The sequence below is a fragment of the Columba livia genome, chromosome 1 (assembly GCF_036013475.1).
Source record: "Columba livia isolate bColLiv1 breed racing homer chromosome 1, bColLiv1.pat.W.v2, whole genome shotgun sequence".
In the NCBI taxonomy this organism is placed as follows: Eukaryota; Metazoa; Chordata; class Aves; order Columbiformes; family Columbidae; genus Columba; species Columba livia.
The window spans coordinates 167,371,946-167,390,070 of NC_088602.1; the positions used below are offsets into that span (position 1 = coordinate 167,371,946).

Genomic DNA, 18,125 nt, shown 5'->3' on the forward strand with positions numbered 1-18,125 from the left:
CTGGAATCCATCGCAGGAAGCTCTTTGGTTAGCATGGCAAAGCACAGACAGAATCTGTAAATGTAGCAATAATTGCTCTCCAAGCCAAGTTCTCATATTTCAGTTGTCTTGTAAAATCTGTCTCTGTGCCCAGTGACTTCTAAATCCAGCATCAGCACCTTTGTGGCATGTCTTTTCATTGCAGGCTTGTTATCTACTGCCTCCACAGAAATCTGAGGAACTCGCTCCCTCTTACACTCAGCCATTTACTCCTACCTAAATGCATAGCCATTGTCAACAGAATTAATTCCATGCATACGAATTGCCTGTAATGATTCCTGCTAACACCCTCCCAACTCACACAATACCTGCTGGGTGATGGATCCACACAACTCCCAGCAGATAACAATACAAAATCGGTGTGTTAAATGAGTCAGGCATATTAGTCATAACTGAATTAATTTTTTTGCATGTTCCCCATAGTACCTAAATGATTCCTGCATGTTATCTCTGGCCTGGCTAATGCAGTATTTTCTGGCTCCCATCATTCAGCATGCCGATGCTACATCTCTCTGGTCATTCAAAGGGTAGTTCCTTTACTGTCATCTACGGGCTAGTTGGATGCACTTTTCAGATACTTCTTTGCTTTACCCCTCCCTGTTGATCCTTTTCCATTCACTGTCAAGAAACAGCCTCCAGCTGGCCCTGGCAGCTGGGGCTCATTGCTCACTCCCCACATTTCCAAGCTTTCACTTTCATTTTTCAATTAAGCCGTCCTTTATGCTCATCATGACAATGAGTAAGGCCACGCAGACATTTTCCTTCAGGTCCCTCCCAAACCTTTTTGCCATAATGCCTATAAAGAACTTGAAAACAAATTGTTTGCTATGGCCACCTCCTGTAACATTGATGAATACAGCTTGGGGGTTTCCCAGTTTGCCACCTTTTCTTTTAATAGATTTAGAGGGTTAGCACAGAATCATAGAATGTTAAGGATTGGAAGGGACCTCGAAAGATCAACTAGTCCAATCCCCCTGCCGGAGCAGGAACGCCTAGGTGAGGTTACACAGAAATGATTAAGGGAGTGGAGCATCTCCCTTATGAGGAAAGGTTGGGGGAGCTGGGCCTCCTTAGCTTGGAGAAGAGAAGATTGAGGGGTCACCTCATTAATGTTTACTAATATATAAAGGGTGAGTGTCACAAGGATGGAGCCAGGCTCTTCTTGGTGACAACTAATGATAAGACAAGGGGCAATGGGTATAAACTGGAACACAGGAGGTTCCATTTAAATTTGAGAAGAAACTTCTTCTCAGTGAGGGTGACAGAGCACTGGAACAGGCTGCCCAGGGAAGTTGTGGAGTCTCCTTCTCTGGAGACATTCAAACCCCACTTGGACGCTTTCCTGTGTAACCTCATCTAGGTGTTCCTGCTCCGGCAGGGGGACTGGACTAGATGATCTCTCGAGGTCCCTTCCAATCCCTAACATTCTGGGATTCTGTGATTCTGTGCCCATCAAACTTCTCCAGCGGCCCCACCGCAGCGCGCAGCCTCGGTGGGAGAAAAATGCCCTTCATCCTGTCAGAGAGAGGTCTCCTACGCGTCGGGCTGTGTGAGCCCCCTCACTCGCTGCAGGGGCTACATCCCAACCCCTGAAGCCGAAAAGCCCGTCTCCGGGGGGTGAAGGCAGATTCGCGGAGCGGGGGCTCAGCGGGGCTGTGTCAGCGCTCAGCCCGGCCCGCGAGCCTCAGGGGACGCCGCCCCAGCGCGCCCGGCGGGGCCGTTGCCCGAGGCCGTTGCCCGAGGCCGTTGCCTGGCGACGGCGGCGCGTTCCCAGCGCGGCCGGGCCGGATCATGGCGGAGCCCGCCGGGCCGCCATTCCCGGTCCCGCAGCCCCTGCCAGCCGCTTTCTTCGGGGCCGTGGCGCCGGGCAACCCGGTGTTGGACAGCTTCGAGGCCGAGCTGCGGGATGTCCTGGTTTCTCTGCGGCGGCTGGGGGGCGCGGCGGGGTCCAAGCCGCAGCAGCACGACCTGCACCGCCGCGGGTAGGGGCTGTGCCACCGCACCCGCGTCGCCACCTGTTCCGGGAGCCCCTTGTCGTTCCCACCTGCGCCGGCCTCAAATCCCTCTCCCTCCTGCTCCAGCCCCTTCCACTCGGCCGCCCCACGGTGTCTTTCCGCGGGCCTCCTGTTCTCGGCCTGCCGGGCACCGCCGGGGCGCCCGCCGCGACCTTTCTCTCCTTCCCGGCTCCTTCCTCACATCCCATAGGCCGGGAAACCCCTTCCCTCCCGCTCCCGCTCCCCCTCCCCTTGGTTGTTCACCTGGGCTAGCCGCCCCAGCAGTGTCCCAAAACACTCAACACAATTCTGTTTGTTTGTTTTTAGGTTTTGGTTTTGTTTGTTTGGTTTGGTTTTTGTGCTTTGAGGTTGCTTTGTTTTTAAGTAAAAATCCTCCAAAATCTGAACACCTTTTCCCGCACTTCCTAGAAGTTAATGCTTTAGGAAAAGAAAAAAAAAAAGCACAAGGTGTTGTGGAAGTTGGCAGCCCCACTGTTGTCTGGATCAGAGCTGCCTTGAGCTTTCTGGTAGGAAAATCCCTCCACAGTCCTGGAGAAACTGGCAACCCAGCAACATGTGCTACTGGGCATGAGGGTGAATACGTGTGGGCACGTACATTCCTCTAAAAGATGGTGCTCACAGTAGGGCTACATGAGGATAACACCACACAGCTCTTTTTGTGCATATGTCTTCGTCTACGTTGGTATATTTTTATACACATACATACAGGCTGAGCATATGGCAAATATAATTGTGCATATTTGTTTGCTCGCATACATGCCTATCTGTGGGTATGCATAAATCTAGATTTTGTAATGGAGTTAAGACAGAACAACTGGGATCGGTGTGTGATTCATAGTGCATGCATATGTCTTTTATATAATAGACTGTACATTTATCATGTAGCTCTCCTTACATTATGAGATGAAAGTTCAACTGCTTCTTTTAAGGTAAATGGTTGATTTTCTATCATTATTATCTGAACAGTGTTCTATTCTGAATTTACAGGTCTTTAATATGAAAAAAATGAAAGTTTCCCAGGTTGTCAAAATTTCATTCAAAACCAGCACAGGAGTTAGGTTAGAGGGTGGTTAGCTTATCACTTAGGTACAGCTTCTATCCTTATGTATTTCACTTGATGCTTTCCTTGGTGTAGTCTACAAATGACTATTCTCTAAAGGAGCTGTATACATTTTTAGGAGGTACTCAGATTCTGCAGCCGGCCATTTGTCTGCACTGGAGATCTTTCCTTTTCTAAGCCATCTGGATTTCTAATTTGTTTATGTGGCATATTCATCCTCAGGTCTAGGGCTAGGTCTGTGGTACAGGTAGCGCTCTCCAGTCTTTTAGCCTCTAGTGTTTTGAATCTCCATATATTGGCCTTTTGTATTGCTTCAGCAGCTGGTTTCAGTGCTTTGCTATTTTTAATCTTCTGATTTATAGTTTCAGACCTTTTTTTGCTTTTTTTGCTTTAGCTGATCTGTATTCTTACTGGGAAAGTTATCCCCTCTAGGCTCCTTAGAGGAAGGAATGCCACTCAGTCACTTCAGCCACCACCAAAATGAAGACATTCATTGTATCTTCTTCACATTCATTGTATCTTATGGTTGGGAGTTGGGTATGCCGATTCTGATCTGTTTGCCAATGTCATGACAAGTAATTAGTGTTTCTGAACGGTGTCTCCAAACCTTTCTTTACCCTCTGGAATATTTTGACCTGAGTAGGCTCTGTCTTATTCAAACTGGTATTTTATGGATGTGACCGATGTCTGTACATAACTCAGTTGGCATGAGAGCATTCCCTCATCCAAAGAATTCTGCAGCATTCCTCACAGAGATGAAAATGATTGCTGCCTGGGTCTTGCTCCCAGAAGTCACAGGTAGTGATGATCCATGCCAAAATTCCAGGTCATTGAGAATGTTGTGTGACATTAAGTTCCCAGTAGCTCTTCATCCTCTGGCATTCTTTTGTATAGAGGCAGTACAGAGGTAGAAGACTAGAATTCTGATTATTAGCATATGTTCAGGCAGCTAGCAAAGCCATGGGTATTTATTTGTGTTTGTGAAATTTCAGGGTTGTTCCTCCCTTGCCCCTCACTGTTTGATAACTCAAAATTACAGTGTTTGCTGCTTGCAGAACCAGCCCTAGTGTAGTTGTTCCTAAGAATTTCTGAAGGTAATGGCTATTACAGATACTTTCCTAAATGCTCTAAAGACTTCTTGTGTCACTTGTCAAGCTACTTTTCCTGGCATGGGTTGAGATCAAAGTGTTCTTGTTATTAGAGGAGCAAGAAAACCAGCTTCCACATGGCAAGTATGTTCACTGTAGAAAAAGAAAATTGTCAGCTTCATTCCTCCAATGCTGTCAGCCTTTGGTGTTGATAAGTCAACACTAAGGCCATAATTTAGGCACTTAAAATGTTCAAATGTAAGAAATAAAAATTACTGAGGACTTGCCCTGTACTGGAAGCATGAATCTTTTCAATCAGAAGTGACAATCAAAAAGTGTTTTTTCCCCAACTGAAAGAGAAGTTGTTTTACCCCATTTCTCTGGCATTGGGGCCATAAAATCAATAGCTCAAGGCTATCATTTGATCTCATGTTCTGTGGTTTAGCCTCCCTTTTTAGTAAGACACCTTTTGATCAGTGTCAGAGAATCCTTTCCTACCTGTAACAAAGCCTTTTGGCCCAGAACTATTGCCATGTGGACGTTACTCTGTGCACACTAGTACGGGTTGACCTTAGGGATTTTTTTTTTATTATTCCTGGAGTGATTGGAAATAAAGAAACTTCACCTCTGAGCTCTAACAGCCCATTATTTTTTTTTTTGATAATTCACTTGCTTAACTTGTTATTCTAGTGTCCTACAGCCTCTTTAAAGGAAAGGCTGATGAGCTGTTTGGGCAGTGTCTCACTCTCCTCCTTTGTCTGTGTCAAAGAAACATTCCTGTGTCATGAGCTCACTTGTAGTTAGTCATGGCATTGTAGCAGATAGTATTTACCTTAATCTTCCCATTGGAGTTGAAAGTCTAGTCAGATTTGTCACTGCTTTACTAAACTAGTTTATTAAGGACTTGTTAGTTATTTATTACATCTAAGAATATAATTTGTTAATATAAGCATTCAAAATAGAACTTGATACTCACTGGGCACTTTCTAGTCGATCAGTTGTAAAGAAGTTTATTAGTCTCACCTTCCAGAACTTTATCCACAGTCATTCTTAACTTCAGTTACTTTACAGCCTTACAACCTGAAAATTACTTATTTTCCCCACCCCACCCCACCCCACAGCAGCATCCATTAAACCTCTTGAAATCTGGAAGTCTCTTCCTAAGCTTCTTCCCTTGGTAGTCCAAGAGAACTGCTTGGATGCCTGACAGATTCCTTCACTTTGGAGCCTCTGCAGATTTTTCCCTACTAACCAGACTGGTAGCCTTCTCTCACCATAAGAAATCAATAGCCACTCAGGCTGTTAATTGCTTATGGATTGACCAGGAGGGACTCATTCCTCGTTCAGAAGGTGCTCTTCATTAGACCAGGCTACGGTTCCCTTTAAAAACATAATGCCTCATAAGACTTTATTCAGGTTGTTGCTTTTGGCCTAGTTTGTGCTGTTACTGCATTTTTCCTTTAGGATACACCTCTAGAATGTCCTACTTATTTCTTTGCTGCTTACTTTCAAGAACTGAGAATTATGCTGAGATGTCACTTTTAGAAAAAAAGGATTATGATTGTTGTAATTCTTTGGTGTAAAGATGATTTTGACAGGTTTCTCATACAGCCATCTGTTTCACCTTGAATTGTGAAGGTGGCTTGCAGCCTTCTGTGTGGAAAAAATGACGTTACTTATTGTGCTTTTTTTATTGTGAGTCTTCTTATAAGCTGAAATGAAGAGCTGTCTGGGAGACTGTAGGAATGGATTTCAGGTCTCTGAATGTCAGAAAATGGCTTAAGAAAGTGTCTTGCATTCTAGTCTACAGTCACTGTCTTAAGAGACTGAAAAGCTCCAGCTACATACCAGTGAGCACAAGGTTTACATGTCAGAATTCAGCTAGAAGGTTATTCGAAAACATTAATTCCACTATCTTCAGTTGTTTTCCTTCCTCATAAATTGCTACCTATGAATAATTCAGCTGTTGTGGTTTCACAAGGCACCCTTTTGCTGAGGTTTCTGTACAAGGGATTTGTTAAGAGAATAAATGTAAGAAATGCCTGACACTGTGAACACTGCCAATACTATGATATTAATAATTAGGTAAGAGGATTTTTCTCTGAAAAATCCCTGTGCTTGTTATCAGTCTGACTGATCAATTATTGTTTTCCAATTTGGATATAGCTTTCTTAAAGAAATCTGGAGTGGGAAAGTTGTACGCATGAGGGCATCAAACAGCAATCAGTAGGGACTAGAATACTGGTGTGATGTAGTCAGTTCCTCTGTAGAGCAGCCAAAATGCTCAGAGCCAGTTACTGGGTGGCTCGCCGGTTCAGCCAAATAAGTAATTTGTTACACAGAGTTATCCTTGATGACAGCTGTGGCTGGAGTAACAGGCAGAGGCAACAGAAGAACATTGCAACTATTGCCATAAAATCCTTTATATTTTAACAAATTTGTCATTTGCTTCTTTCTGAATCCTACCCTTTATGATTTAAAATTCCTGAACATTTCACACCAAAAGCAATTCATGCTAGAGGCTAATGACTTTCTTCTTTTGCGATGCATGATATAAGTCTATATACCGCAGGCTCTGTAGTTCTATGTTCTATAGCTCTATATACTCTATAGCTCTGTGTTTTATTCTAGGGATAACCATTCCTGAGTTTGTTGCTACCTGACATACAGTGTTATTTTGGGATCTTTTTTCCTGTTCTTAGCATTTGTAGTTGCCAGTCAAAAAATTGCTGTAAGCTGTAATCCAGTGAATTTCTTGAAAATACCAAATTGTTTCTTCAAACAGAACCTCTCAAATATGAGCTGAAAGGTGGGACAGATTGTCCACTTATGACTGTGTTTGAACAATGCAAGGTGATTCATACTAAGACATTTTAATAAGAATTTACACAGGAGAAAATTCATCCTACTTTAAATGTATGACAAAAACTGGTGGCAGAAATGAAACCCAGAAATGTCCTTTGCTGTCTGCTACATCCAGTTGTAATGATCCCTTGTTTTGAAATACGTAGAGGTTCAAACAGATTTGGAAGAAAGGAGTTTTCACAATTTGAAGTTTTCCTGATTTGTTTACTTGTTGTGACAGGTCTACTGCCAGTTTAATCTGAAATCTTTCCTCCTGTATCTTTTTTAGAGCAAATACTCTGTTTAATATTTGGGTCAAATATAAGCCTCGGCTGCCAGAGTGGTATTACAATGAAAAACTTCTGAAAGTTGGTGATTCTCTTGCTCAGATCAAAGTAAGTCATATGAAAACAGAAAAGGCTCAGTCACAGTATTTGTTTCATTATGTTTCTGTGCTACTTTAATTTTTAATAATATTTTACTGAAAGCTATTTAGAAAGTAGTGAAAACTTTTACAAAATAATTCCAATGAAAGTGGTGGTTTGTATCTCTTGCTTATTATTGTAAAATTGCCTTGATTTTTTGATATATTTTGTATGTCTCTATTTCCTGTGCACCTGTTGCCTTTTTAAACACCCTGAAGTCTTTTTTTAATATTTGTTTAATGTTTCAGCGTGGTAGAGTACAATATCTGTCTGTGCCTATAGATGCTTACAAATTGGCAATGATAGAGTGGTGGTGGTTTGTTGCACTGACATATCAACTCAGTGCTCAGTTAACCACGCATGAATGTAAAGAATTGTCAGGAGAGGAACAGAATATAAAAAGCAGGGTGCAATTACACATTATACAACTATATGTATCGATGATCCTCTTGCGTCTTGAATTCTATGTGCACTTCTGGTCTCCTCAAAAATGGTAAATCTCAACTAAAAAAGATTCAGGAGCTAGATTGTTGAAGACTTTGAGAGTATTTGGGGGATGTTTTGCTGCATGATAACTCTGTTTTTATACTCTTACCTAGTCAGCCTTTACTGACTACTGTTGGAGATGGGATACTGGGCTAGTAACTATTGGGCTGACTCAATAAGATTGGTCTTATGTTATATTCTTATATAATATTTGTCCTTTGTGTCTGCTGGGAAAAAAGCCCTCAAAGGTGTGCCACTTATTACCTCCATGATATTTATGTCAGACAATCATGTCATAAAATCTGAGGCTTTCAAGGGTATTTGCTAAAGAACACTTAGAAGCAGGTCAAAGATGTACAGTTGAAAGCTAGCTGCAAGTCATTCCTTTTAGGATTGAAGAAGGGTGCGTGATCTCGAGTGATACAGTTGTGAAGCAGAATGTGAGGATAACAGAATTGTAGGTTAATTTATTATGAAGGTTCAGTAGTTGAAAAGTTGCTTCATAAAATACACCTAAAGTTTGTAGAGAGTTAGCATAATTTAGACTAAAGGACAGCTCCTAAATAGATGTTCTCTGCTTAGTGTGATTTTGTGTTTGTACTGATCCATCAGTGGATTTTTCTACTTTTTGCCACTAATGTATTTGAAGATATTTATTTGGTCAATAGTACTTTCCTAGCTTAAAACTCTGGTTATTTAGCATGTCTGTACTGTGAGACAGTCAAGTATTTATTTTAACTATGTCCTTCAGTCTTTCAGGGCTATTTCAGACACAGATTTTTGTAACAGAAAAATTTTGTAATAGAAAAATTATATTTATAGTGCAAAAGTTAGCGAAAGTCTATAATTTGTTAATATAATGTTTATGTGCTTTTGGAAGAGTTTCTGTAACCTCTACTTATTTTTTGAACATAATGGGAATAAAAAAATAGATTAAGTCAAGTTTGTATTTTTTTTTCAGAATGGGAGTATTAAATTTAAATTCCTTTCCATGCTGGAAAGAAAAACAGATAACTCATATTGTGTTTAAACTGAAAATAATTTTAAAGAACAGTCTATTGACTTTTGCATTAGGAAAGCAGTTAAATGACAGTTGTCACCCAGATTCACTCTTTTTCCTTCTCTGGAGTATATGACACTGTTTGATTCTCTGTTTTCACCTGTAAAAGAAGAGGACATAATTGGAAATGTATCAGGATAGTTTGAGGGGCCATATTTTGGAGGAACGCATTCTGTGGAACTGTTCTTCTACTATTATGTCCTTTGCTTATGGAATCCAGCAAGGATAAATGCTATTTATGGGAAGCATATATATATGGTTACTAGGTGAGCTTTTCTGCAGAACTGGGCAAAGATATGAGTATCACACAGATGTAACAAAATCTTATATATGTATCCTTTACTGCATCTGCCCTAAAGACTTTGGCAGAAGGGACCTGTCTCCTTAGTAAAGAACAGCAAAAGCTGAAGCTGAACTTCAGCAGCAGTCAGCTCTGACTGGTAGGTTGAAGAAGGCATGTAGAAGAGTCCATAACTGTGGAGCTGTTATAATTGAAGGTATAGGCTCATGGTATAGTTTTAGAAGTAGTCTGAAGTTCTCAAGGAAGCTTGAATAACTGCATTTGTTAATAAAGCCTTCACTGCCTAGGCAATTCCTAGTTGATGTTAATGTTTTCCTGATGTTTTCCTCAAGTTTTCATCCCTTCTGGGCTCTAGGAATTGATCAGAATATCATATTGAGCTTTTAGTGCTTGGGAACTGCTGCTCTCGCAGCATACTCGGTAGGGTTATTTCTAACGCATCAAATCCTGCTCTGTGTACTTTATATTGGCTTCCCATAGCACAACTCAAATATAGTAATTTGGTCCTTATGTTCAAGGTCCTAAATGACCTGAACACAGATTGCCTAGAAATAATGCAGAATTCTGACTAAAGACTTCTGCTTGCATCTTCAGTACTCTAATGTATTTTTCTACAGGAAAGGTAAAGTTATCAATGTTGAAAAAGTTGTTTGCTGGCCAGCCTAAAAATCTGAAAAGAGCTCTCTTAGGATCTTAGGAACTCCCATTTTTAGGTGCATTTATTTGACTTTATAAACTTAGTTTTCATTCTATCCACTTTTTTTTTTTTTTTTTTCTTCCATGAGGAAAATAAAAAACATGAGATGGAAGTTAATCATAAATTTCAATGCATTACTGGAAAGATGAATATAGCTTAACATCAAGCTCTGTGATAGATGGGCTGGAGCCTATTCCATAAGTAAATCTCTTGGCTCCTATTTGAAAACTGCTAGTTTGAATCTGCCTTTATGTTATATAATACTTAATGATGCATCGTCTTTAAAAATGAATTATTGAATATGGGTACTCAAGAGGTAAGCACCAACTTAACTTTCTCTCTTTTGCTATTTTTTTAGTACTTTCTCACTTCAGATTCCTTCCTATTATATATCTACTGTTTATCTTTTAGGACACACCTGAATTCATTACGTCATGTATCTGGAAATTAGTTACCCCATTAGTCATCATACTGATCAGTACTGACTCATTTTTGTCCCTTCCCTCTCTGCTTGTATCCGCCTGTTACCTCTGATCTTATATTGTAAACTGTCTGGGAGATAAATTGCCTTTTTGCTATATATTAGTTACTCACTCAATGGAGTTCTGATCCATGACTTCAGATTCTAATAGTTATCACAGCCTGAACCTATGCATTAGTTTACAGAAGTGACTGACTGCCCATAGCGGTCCACGGCAAGTAAACGTTTGTGTGTGTGGCTGCTGCTTTCATGCAGCAAAGAGGACAACAGGGCCATGTGAATTAGACTCCTCAGACGATTAAAAATTCAGGTTGTTACTGTGGTAATAGGAATTTATACTGAAAAAAAGTAGGTTCAAGGAAATACTTCTGAATGTGATTAAACATTAAAGGATCATTGTTACAGATACGTTACTTCTTTTCCCCAGAATTTATCACAACTGGTGTGTGTGTGTGTGCTAGAATTAGTGGAGCTGGTAGAGAGAGCTCTAACCAGTCTTCGCTGCAGGAAGTGGTGGAGGTGATTCAGTAAGTGGCACTTCCACAGCTGAGTCAGAGCTGAACCACAGTCTCAGCATGATGTTAGAGCGGTTCAACATGCTGCTGGGGAGCTCGATTTTGAATGAGATGTAAAGCTCAACATCCTGTTTGTTAACAGTTCTTAAAGACCCAGTGGCAATTTCTCATCTATTAATGCTGACTCCTTGGCCATGTGTAAATTCTGGTTGTCACTTGTTTAATTATTTTTTAGTGCATCTTATTCTGAAGTGTTTGATTTCTGATAGGAATTTACTCTTCCTCTTTGCGTTTATTGAAAAAAAAGGCTTTGGCATCAAGGAAACAGGGGGGAGAGAAGTGATGATGCCTGTATGTTGTTTATAAAGTTCTGCAATACGAAGCGCATTACTCAGAAGTGAAGTATCATTATCATTACTGTTGCAAAGCTGCAGGACATTCCGGGAACCTTTTGAGTTTATTACATTAGCCTGAAATAATATTTTACAATTGTTCTCTGATATGTCATATTTATGATTAAAATAAACAGCAACTCTCAAACCACAAGATCTTTTAAATACTTCAACCTTTCGTGTGCTGAGTGTCCACATTAGAAATTACATTGCTGAATGTATGAAACTTCAGTGTTTTATTTTTAGCTGCTCTTCCACATCAGTACTTTTTTACATAAAGTTAATAAAAAAATAGCACATGTTTAACGGAAATAGAAATATAATGTACCAACTGTAAAAATAACATATTATTCGTTCTTCAGGAATATAAGTTGGCCCTTCTACAGTGCTATGGAAGATACCTTCAGCAGTTTGTTTCTGTAAACCTTGATGATATCGTAAATGATGTGCATCAATTTAAATCCACCTTTTTTCCAAATGGTATTAGAGACAAAAACGCAGCACATACGGTACGTTGTGTGGTGTTTATTTTTGCTGTTGTTATTGCTGTTTTTGTTTTTTTCCAAGACGTGCACAGATTCAAAATAAATAGCCCGTTTTATCCTCCACAAATGTACTTTGTGTTAATTCAATATTAATATTAACTAATCTTTAGTAGTTTGTCTGTATAGGTTGTATTGAGATTTAATAGTCATATGTGTGATATGAACGTCCAGAGTTGGTGTATATTTTTAAGAGGATTTAAGTGCTTATGCTTTTGTGGCATAAGCCAACCATTATCAGCCTAATGTCAAAAAGGCAATTTTCTCTGAACAGGTTATTCTGGAACTGCCTACAGCAGTTTTTGCTCTGAAATAGTTGCTATGAACCACTGTCAGAATCAGGCTCTGGGCAAAATTTGATAAATGTCCTACAATTGTACAAATTTTTGTATGATGTGATCTAAGATTTGGGCACAGTTGCAGGAGAATTAAAACATTGCCATTTGTACCATAAATGTGCAAAAATACTACACGTAAAAAACCCTCATGACACAGTAAAAAAGCAGGATTGCATTACTATCAATAGTTTGCTTGCTCACTATGAAAAAAAGAGGCAGAATGCTGAATAGTTTTGTAAGTCTTCTGAGCTCTGGGAAGCTGTGACCTCTAAAGCATGTTGGCATCCTTTCGTGTTAATTGCTTATTGAGGCAGGGACTTGCCATTTGTCATTTGTTATCCATGGAAGAAAGTATTTATTAGGTAGAGAGGGAATGCTAAAAACATATTAGATTTTATCATAAGCAGATCTTTGCTGAGAAGCTCTATTTTCAGTACATGGTGGATATTTAAAAAGAAACTAATGCAAGTTATTCTGTGATCAAGAACAACAGAAGGAAATCATAGACATCTCCCATGTATTGAGTTAATAAAATTCATATTCCTCTAGTCAGAGTTAGATTGTAAATAGGTGTTTAGTAGGAGAAAAAGTAGACAGTTTGCTTAAAAGCTAGAAACAGATACCATGACAGAAGAGGTACATTGTTTGTATTATTTTATTGCCTTTCAAAAGTAGTTCAGCTTCCTAGAGAGAACATGATCAAAGACTATGTTAACCCATTTTATTTTGATTGAAAAAAATGCCTTGTAAATATATTTGAAGCCCCAGAGGTGGTTCCTCCTGTTTTCTATATGTCTGCCTAGACCTAGAACCCGTCATAGTGCCAGATGTTATTATGAGTCTATACTAAATTGCCTGTTCTATAACTTAGCCTTTAGACACTGAGATATCCCTAATTTTTAGATACAGAATCTAGTCTGACAATGATCTCTGCAGCTGGAAATGGATAATGATAATGTGTCAGATGATTATATCTAAAGGCTTTATGTGCCATATTTCTGCAACTAGTATTTATTTTTTTTATGTGACACCAGGGAAATTGCAGAAACAGAGTTCCAGGGCTTGCAACTTCCAATTTCAGTGAATTAACTGCAAAAAAAAATAAATAATATAATTTCAAGTATTATCAGGTTAGGAGGTTTCTGAGAGGTTGATGGCTACTGACTGCCTGTGTTCCACTTAGCTCATTTTCTCACATGTTGGTTTGTTCAGATGACACCGAACTCCAGACAAGACTGAGCTCACTTTATGTTAGGTTTTACAAGGAAGAGAAGAAGCAATGCATCTGTAGAAAAGTAACAAGATGAGAGTGAGAAATATAATCTCTGTGATACAGATGGAAAAGTAAAGTACAGAAAAGTTAAGACTTGCCTTAATTTACAGAGGACATATACAGAGAAGCCAAGAATTAAAGCCAGATTCTTTGAATATAATTATAATGCCTCATTTATCCTTTTTCCTTATGCCCCTTTCAGCAGCCCTAGTGCACTAGATGCCTTTTCATCCTGTGACTCAGTGGAACCTGACTCAGGCTAAGGGTACAGCAACTTTAAAACTTTAGCACTTTCTCCATATTCTAATTCTTATTTCAATGTCACACCACTTTTTTTCCTTGTATGCTTGATCTTTCAGTATGCGCCTTTTTGTTGGCTGATGTAAAAATTGACGTATGTATTTTATCTCTATATATTAATTTTACATGTTTCCATACCTTTTAGTTCCATGCTTTGCAAGAGAGGAATGTTTGCATTTATCAGCTGGTTTGCAGCAGTGACAGAAATCTCCAGAATCAAGAGTCCCTGCAGACTTGTTTCAACGTCTTGTCCTCATTACGAGTTACTATGCAAGTGGCTCTACCTCAGGAGAGTTTGTGTTGGCTTATCTACAATGGTACCTCAGGCTTTCCATTTACATTTCTTTGCTAAGCAAACCTGTGGAGGGAAACTTATACACATTCTTTATGGTCAACATAAGGGTCATAAATAAATCTCTAGTTAGTCTTCAATTGCAGTAGGCTTTTTTTTCTCCTAAAATAAGGGATTTTTAAATTGACGTTTCTACATAGTGTGTCTTTTTGAGATCTACAGTTGTAAAAGTAATAGCTTTTTCATCATGTGGTAAGCGTACTAATAAAATGAAATCTAACAGTATAATAAGGGTTTGTTTGAGTGAACCCTGATTTTAAAAAAAATCTCATAAGATTTTCTGTTAATAAATTGTTTGTGTTAATGGGTTTGTTTGTTTATTCATTTGTTTTTAAAGGGGATTGCAGATCTAGGAGTAGAAAATGACTGTCCATGACATTACATCTTTGTACTTTTTCTAAATGATCTTTAAGGCTGGAGTTAATAATGAAACTATTCTAAAAAATACCATATGACATTCAAGAATTTGAATATCTCTGCATGTGATTTTAGTGTGCCACTTATAAATGACTGAATTAGGGAAAAAGATGAGGAAAAAATGAAACTTCCATGAATTAGATACACAGAGAATGGTATATAAAGATCTTTATTTCAAGAACAACAACAGTATCTTGTTGCTTTGAAATGCAATGTTATTTAGTCAAAAGACTATTATTAATTTGTTCTACTATGATCAGTTGTTGCAATATAAATTGAAGACATTGTGTGGTTTTAATTTAATTTTGGAACATTTACTTTCTTTGAACTGCAACTGGTCAAAATTCTTAGTTTTGTTTTGCTGGGGCTGCCGTTTCCCTCAGTCCCTACTTTTGAGGTGTGTTTTTTGTCTGTCTGTATCTGTGGGAGAAGAATTAAAATAAAAATATACTTACTTGCCATTCTTAAGTCCCACTCCCTGTGTGTGGGACAGGCCTCTGTACAAAACCTAGCCAATAGTCTAATCTGATTAGAAGTAAATGTTAGGCAATAAATCAAATTCTTCCCAGTTCCTGAGCATTTTTCTGTCATGTCTGCAATAGACTTTGTGCCTCATTACGCATCTGACTGATAAAAAATTATCTTCCTAACGTTTCTTCAATTCTTGCTTACTGGGATAATAACACCCTTCTAGCTGTGACAGTTGACATTGTGAGGCCTCCCACTGCCACAGGTGTCCCTTTCTGAACATTCTTACAGCAGAAGAAAAGACTTCCCCCTCTCAGAACTTCAGTGTCTTTTATACTTCTAGGGCTGATTTTTGAAAATCATCTTTTTGACATAGTCTAAATTGATTTTTTGACAGGATTTTATTTGTAAGTCACTTTGATGCTTTTGAATATTATATTCACAATTGATTGTCTTCATTTCACTTATTGAACTTAACATCATGTAATAGTGGTATTGTCTGCTAGGACAGTGCCATGACAGACTAAAAGAATCACATAAAGTCTGTGAGGAGAGGTAATATATTTTTTAAAGGGGCTGGCATTTGAGGATAAAAATTAGATTTTTCTCTCTATCAGTTATTTAATAAAAATTCAATATAGTGGATTTTTAAGATTTGATTCTTTTATGATACTATTTCATCGTGTAGGTATTTTTGAAGCTAATACTGTGTAAGAATTCAATGGCTTCATCTTCTCTGATTTAAAAGTAGTTATAGAAAAGTTACTAGTTCATTTGTCATCCTCTGGAAATAACCCAGATACTAAGAAAAAGTTTCATTTGGTTAGCATAAAAAAATTCATGTAGGATTAGAGAATGTACCTGTTTTTTTTACTGATTTTCTTTTGTAGGTACTATTCATATATACACCATATGCAGACATTTGATGATGAGAGGTCAGTCTGCTAAGGTATGGCAAAGTAAATAGAAACATTTGAGAAATTTACAGAAGACCAGAAAATACACCTGTATTTTGCCTAACACTGTGCTGTGAGATGTCAATTGTATTGCCGCTGCCAATAGTAGCACTTTGTCACAAGAGAATAAAATGTCTATGTTGCAAAATGGCCAATTTCTGAGCCCTCAGGCCTTTATGGCTCTGCTCCTTCCTCGGTTGTGGAATAGAGCACAGCATGATGTCTTGCTGGTCTTTGAGATGGGATATGATAGACTGTTTCAAAGGGGTCTAGGTGCCTTTTTTTTAATTATTTTTTATTTTTTCAGGGAACTGTGTCAAAAAAATTGGTCTTTTGTTTCATAAAAGTGGAAATGTACTGACACCTGGTGGCTAGGTTGTTAGTTGTAAATACTTGAGAAAAATGACCTCCCCCCCCCTGCCTCGCCCTTTTTAATCAGGAATGCAATTTTTATTTGTCTTAGCTTTAGCTTTTTCCCCTAAAACTTGAACAGAGTCTGACTCAGCCTCGATTCAGTATATTTTCTTATCTGTTGTTTATATCAATCTTTCACCAAGCAGGAAAGATTTTTTCACTTTGACCATCTTTTATTGAACTCCGAAGTGATTTAGCACCTCCTTTAATGTATTCAAGCTTTTACTGTACAGGTAACAAAGGAACTGATCATAGGCATTTCAGGTTCTTTCAATTCAGACGGAAAGAAAATCTGTATATTGACTTAATTTAGGACTAAGGTTATGCATATTTTGTGTACCTCAGGAAACAGCTGACCCAAAGAAAATACAAGGGGAAGATATTGTTCAGTCAATTTAGCAGGACTAATTATTAAAATTAGACTGCTGCAATGACTATGTTGACTGTAAAGTTAAGAGCCGATACTGTAGTTCCATGGTTGTAAATTGATCTGAGTGCAGGCTGTAACCAGAGAAGGCAGACTCCATTGCATCCCAAATGAGCTCACTGATCTAGTTGGAAACAAACTTAGAAAAATATGATCGCTAGAGTTGACACAAAGGAGAGGGAGAAGTCTCAAGAGCAGATGAGACAGGGCAGGACCTCTGGTGGCAAGACTGTAGTGAACTGGAGTGGTTAAGGTAGCTTGGAGACTAAAATGTAATGTTTGACCACAGATTCAAATGAGAAAAAGCCCCAATAATATGGAGGAGGAATGCTTTGCAGTCAATAAAACATGTTAAAAATTAATACAATTTCTGTGATTTGTATTTTCCTGTTTTAATTTGTCCTAACAGGTGAGGATAAATGTTGGTATGTGTCCTTTTTGTATATTTATGTAGTTTAAAATGTATCCAGTTTAAAGCTGTATTTCTTCAATACAGGTTCTGGAATACTTACTGTGGGCCAGTATATGTATGGAATCCTCTATTCCGCTCTTATCTGTACATTATTTGACATGGAGAGCCACCCTATATACTGCAGTTTCTCAGTGTTATTTTGATTGTCAAGTTGGCATTCATGGAGAGGTATCCTGATTTACTATACGTAGCATTCCAGATGCAATCAGATGGGAAATAAATATTTACATATAATTCCTAGATTACACATCCTGCTTATTATCAGATTTTATGTATTTAGAGTTCTGCCTGTATTCCAAAATTCAACTGCAAATTGGAGGTGTGTTGCCACATGTACATGAGTAATCAATTTAAAGTTAAATGCAATAGTACTTTGAAATATAATCATAGTCATAGACTTGTAGCATTATGTAATTCCCAGCCCCTATGCATATATACAAAAGATGTGTTGTGAAGGTTTTATTCTCCTTTTTAATTTTTCATGACCTGGCTTTCATGACAGCTCTTTGCAGTTGTCTGAATTCAAGAATGATATGATTCTAAAATTAAATACCAACATAAAGAATATGAAAACAGAGTGTAATTTTTTTTTTTTTAATATTTTGGACAGATGTTTGCTCGCCGTGGTCTGATTAAAATTGATGAACTGAAGCAATTAGAAAATATCAGTTCATCACTGGAAAATTCAGAGAGAAAGAAGATTTTTAGAGAGGCCACTCTAAAGGTATAATTCTGCAATGTATTATGAACAGGTAGAGTAGTT

The 18,125-nt window shown here is 38.5% G+C and overlaps 1 protein-coding gene across 4 annotated transcripts in view; it reads left to right on the forward strand.

Moving 5' to 3' along the window:
- Positions 1-1,779: 1,779 nt before the first annotated feature.
- Positions 1,780-18,125, forward strand: part of CFAP54 (cilia and flagella associated protein 54) — a 115,661-nt gene continuing 99,315 nt past the window's right edge. For 2 of the 4 annotated variants that reach the window (XR_010468444.1, XM_065043473.1), the window contains exons 1-7: positions 1,803-2,021; positions 7,336-7,441; positions 11,766-11,912; positions 14,002-14,173; positions 15,984-16,042; positions 17,387-17,530; positions 17,973-18,086. Coding sequence is in view for 3 of the 4 variants with exons in the window: in XM_065043473.1 (XP_064899545.1) it covers positions 1,831-2,021; positions 7,336-7,441; positions 11,766-11,912; positions 14,002-14,173; positions 15,984-16,042; positions 17,387-17,530; positions 17,973-18,086 (933 nt within the window). In the remaining variant the exon portion in view is untranslated. Of the gene's footprint in view, positions 2,022-7,335; positions 7,442-11,765; positions 11,913-14,001; positions 14,174-15,983; positions 16,043-17,386; positions 17,531-17,972; positions 18,087-18,125 lie in introns of all 4 variants that reach the window. The other 2 variants (XM_065043480.1, XM_065043467.1) reach the window with 2 other exon arrangements.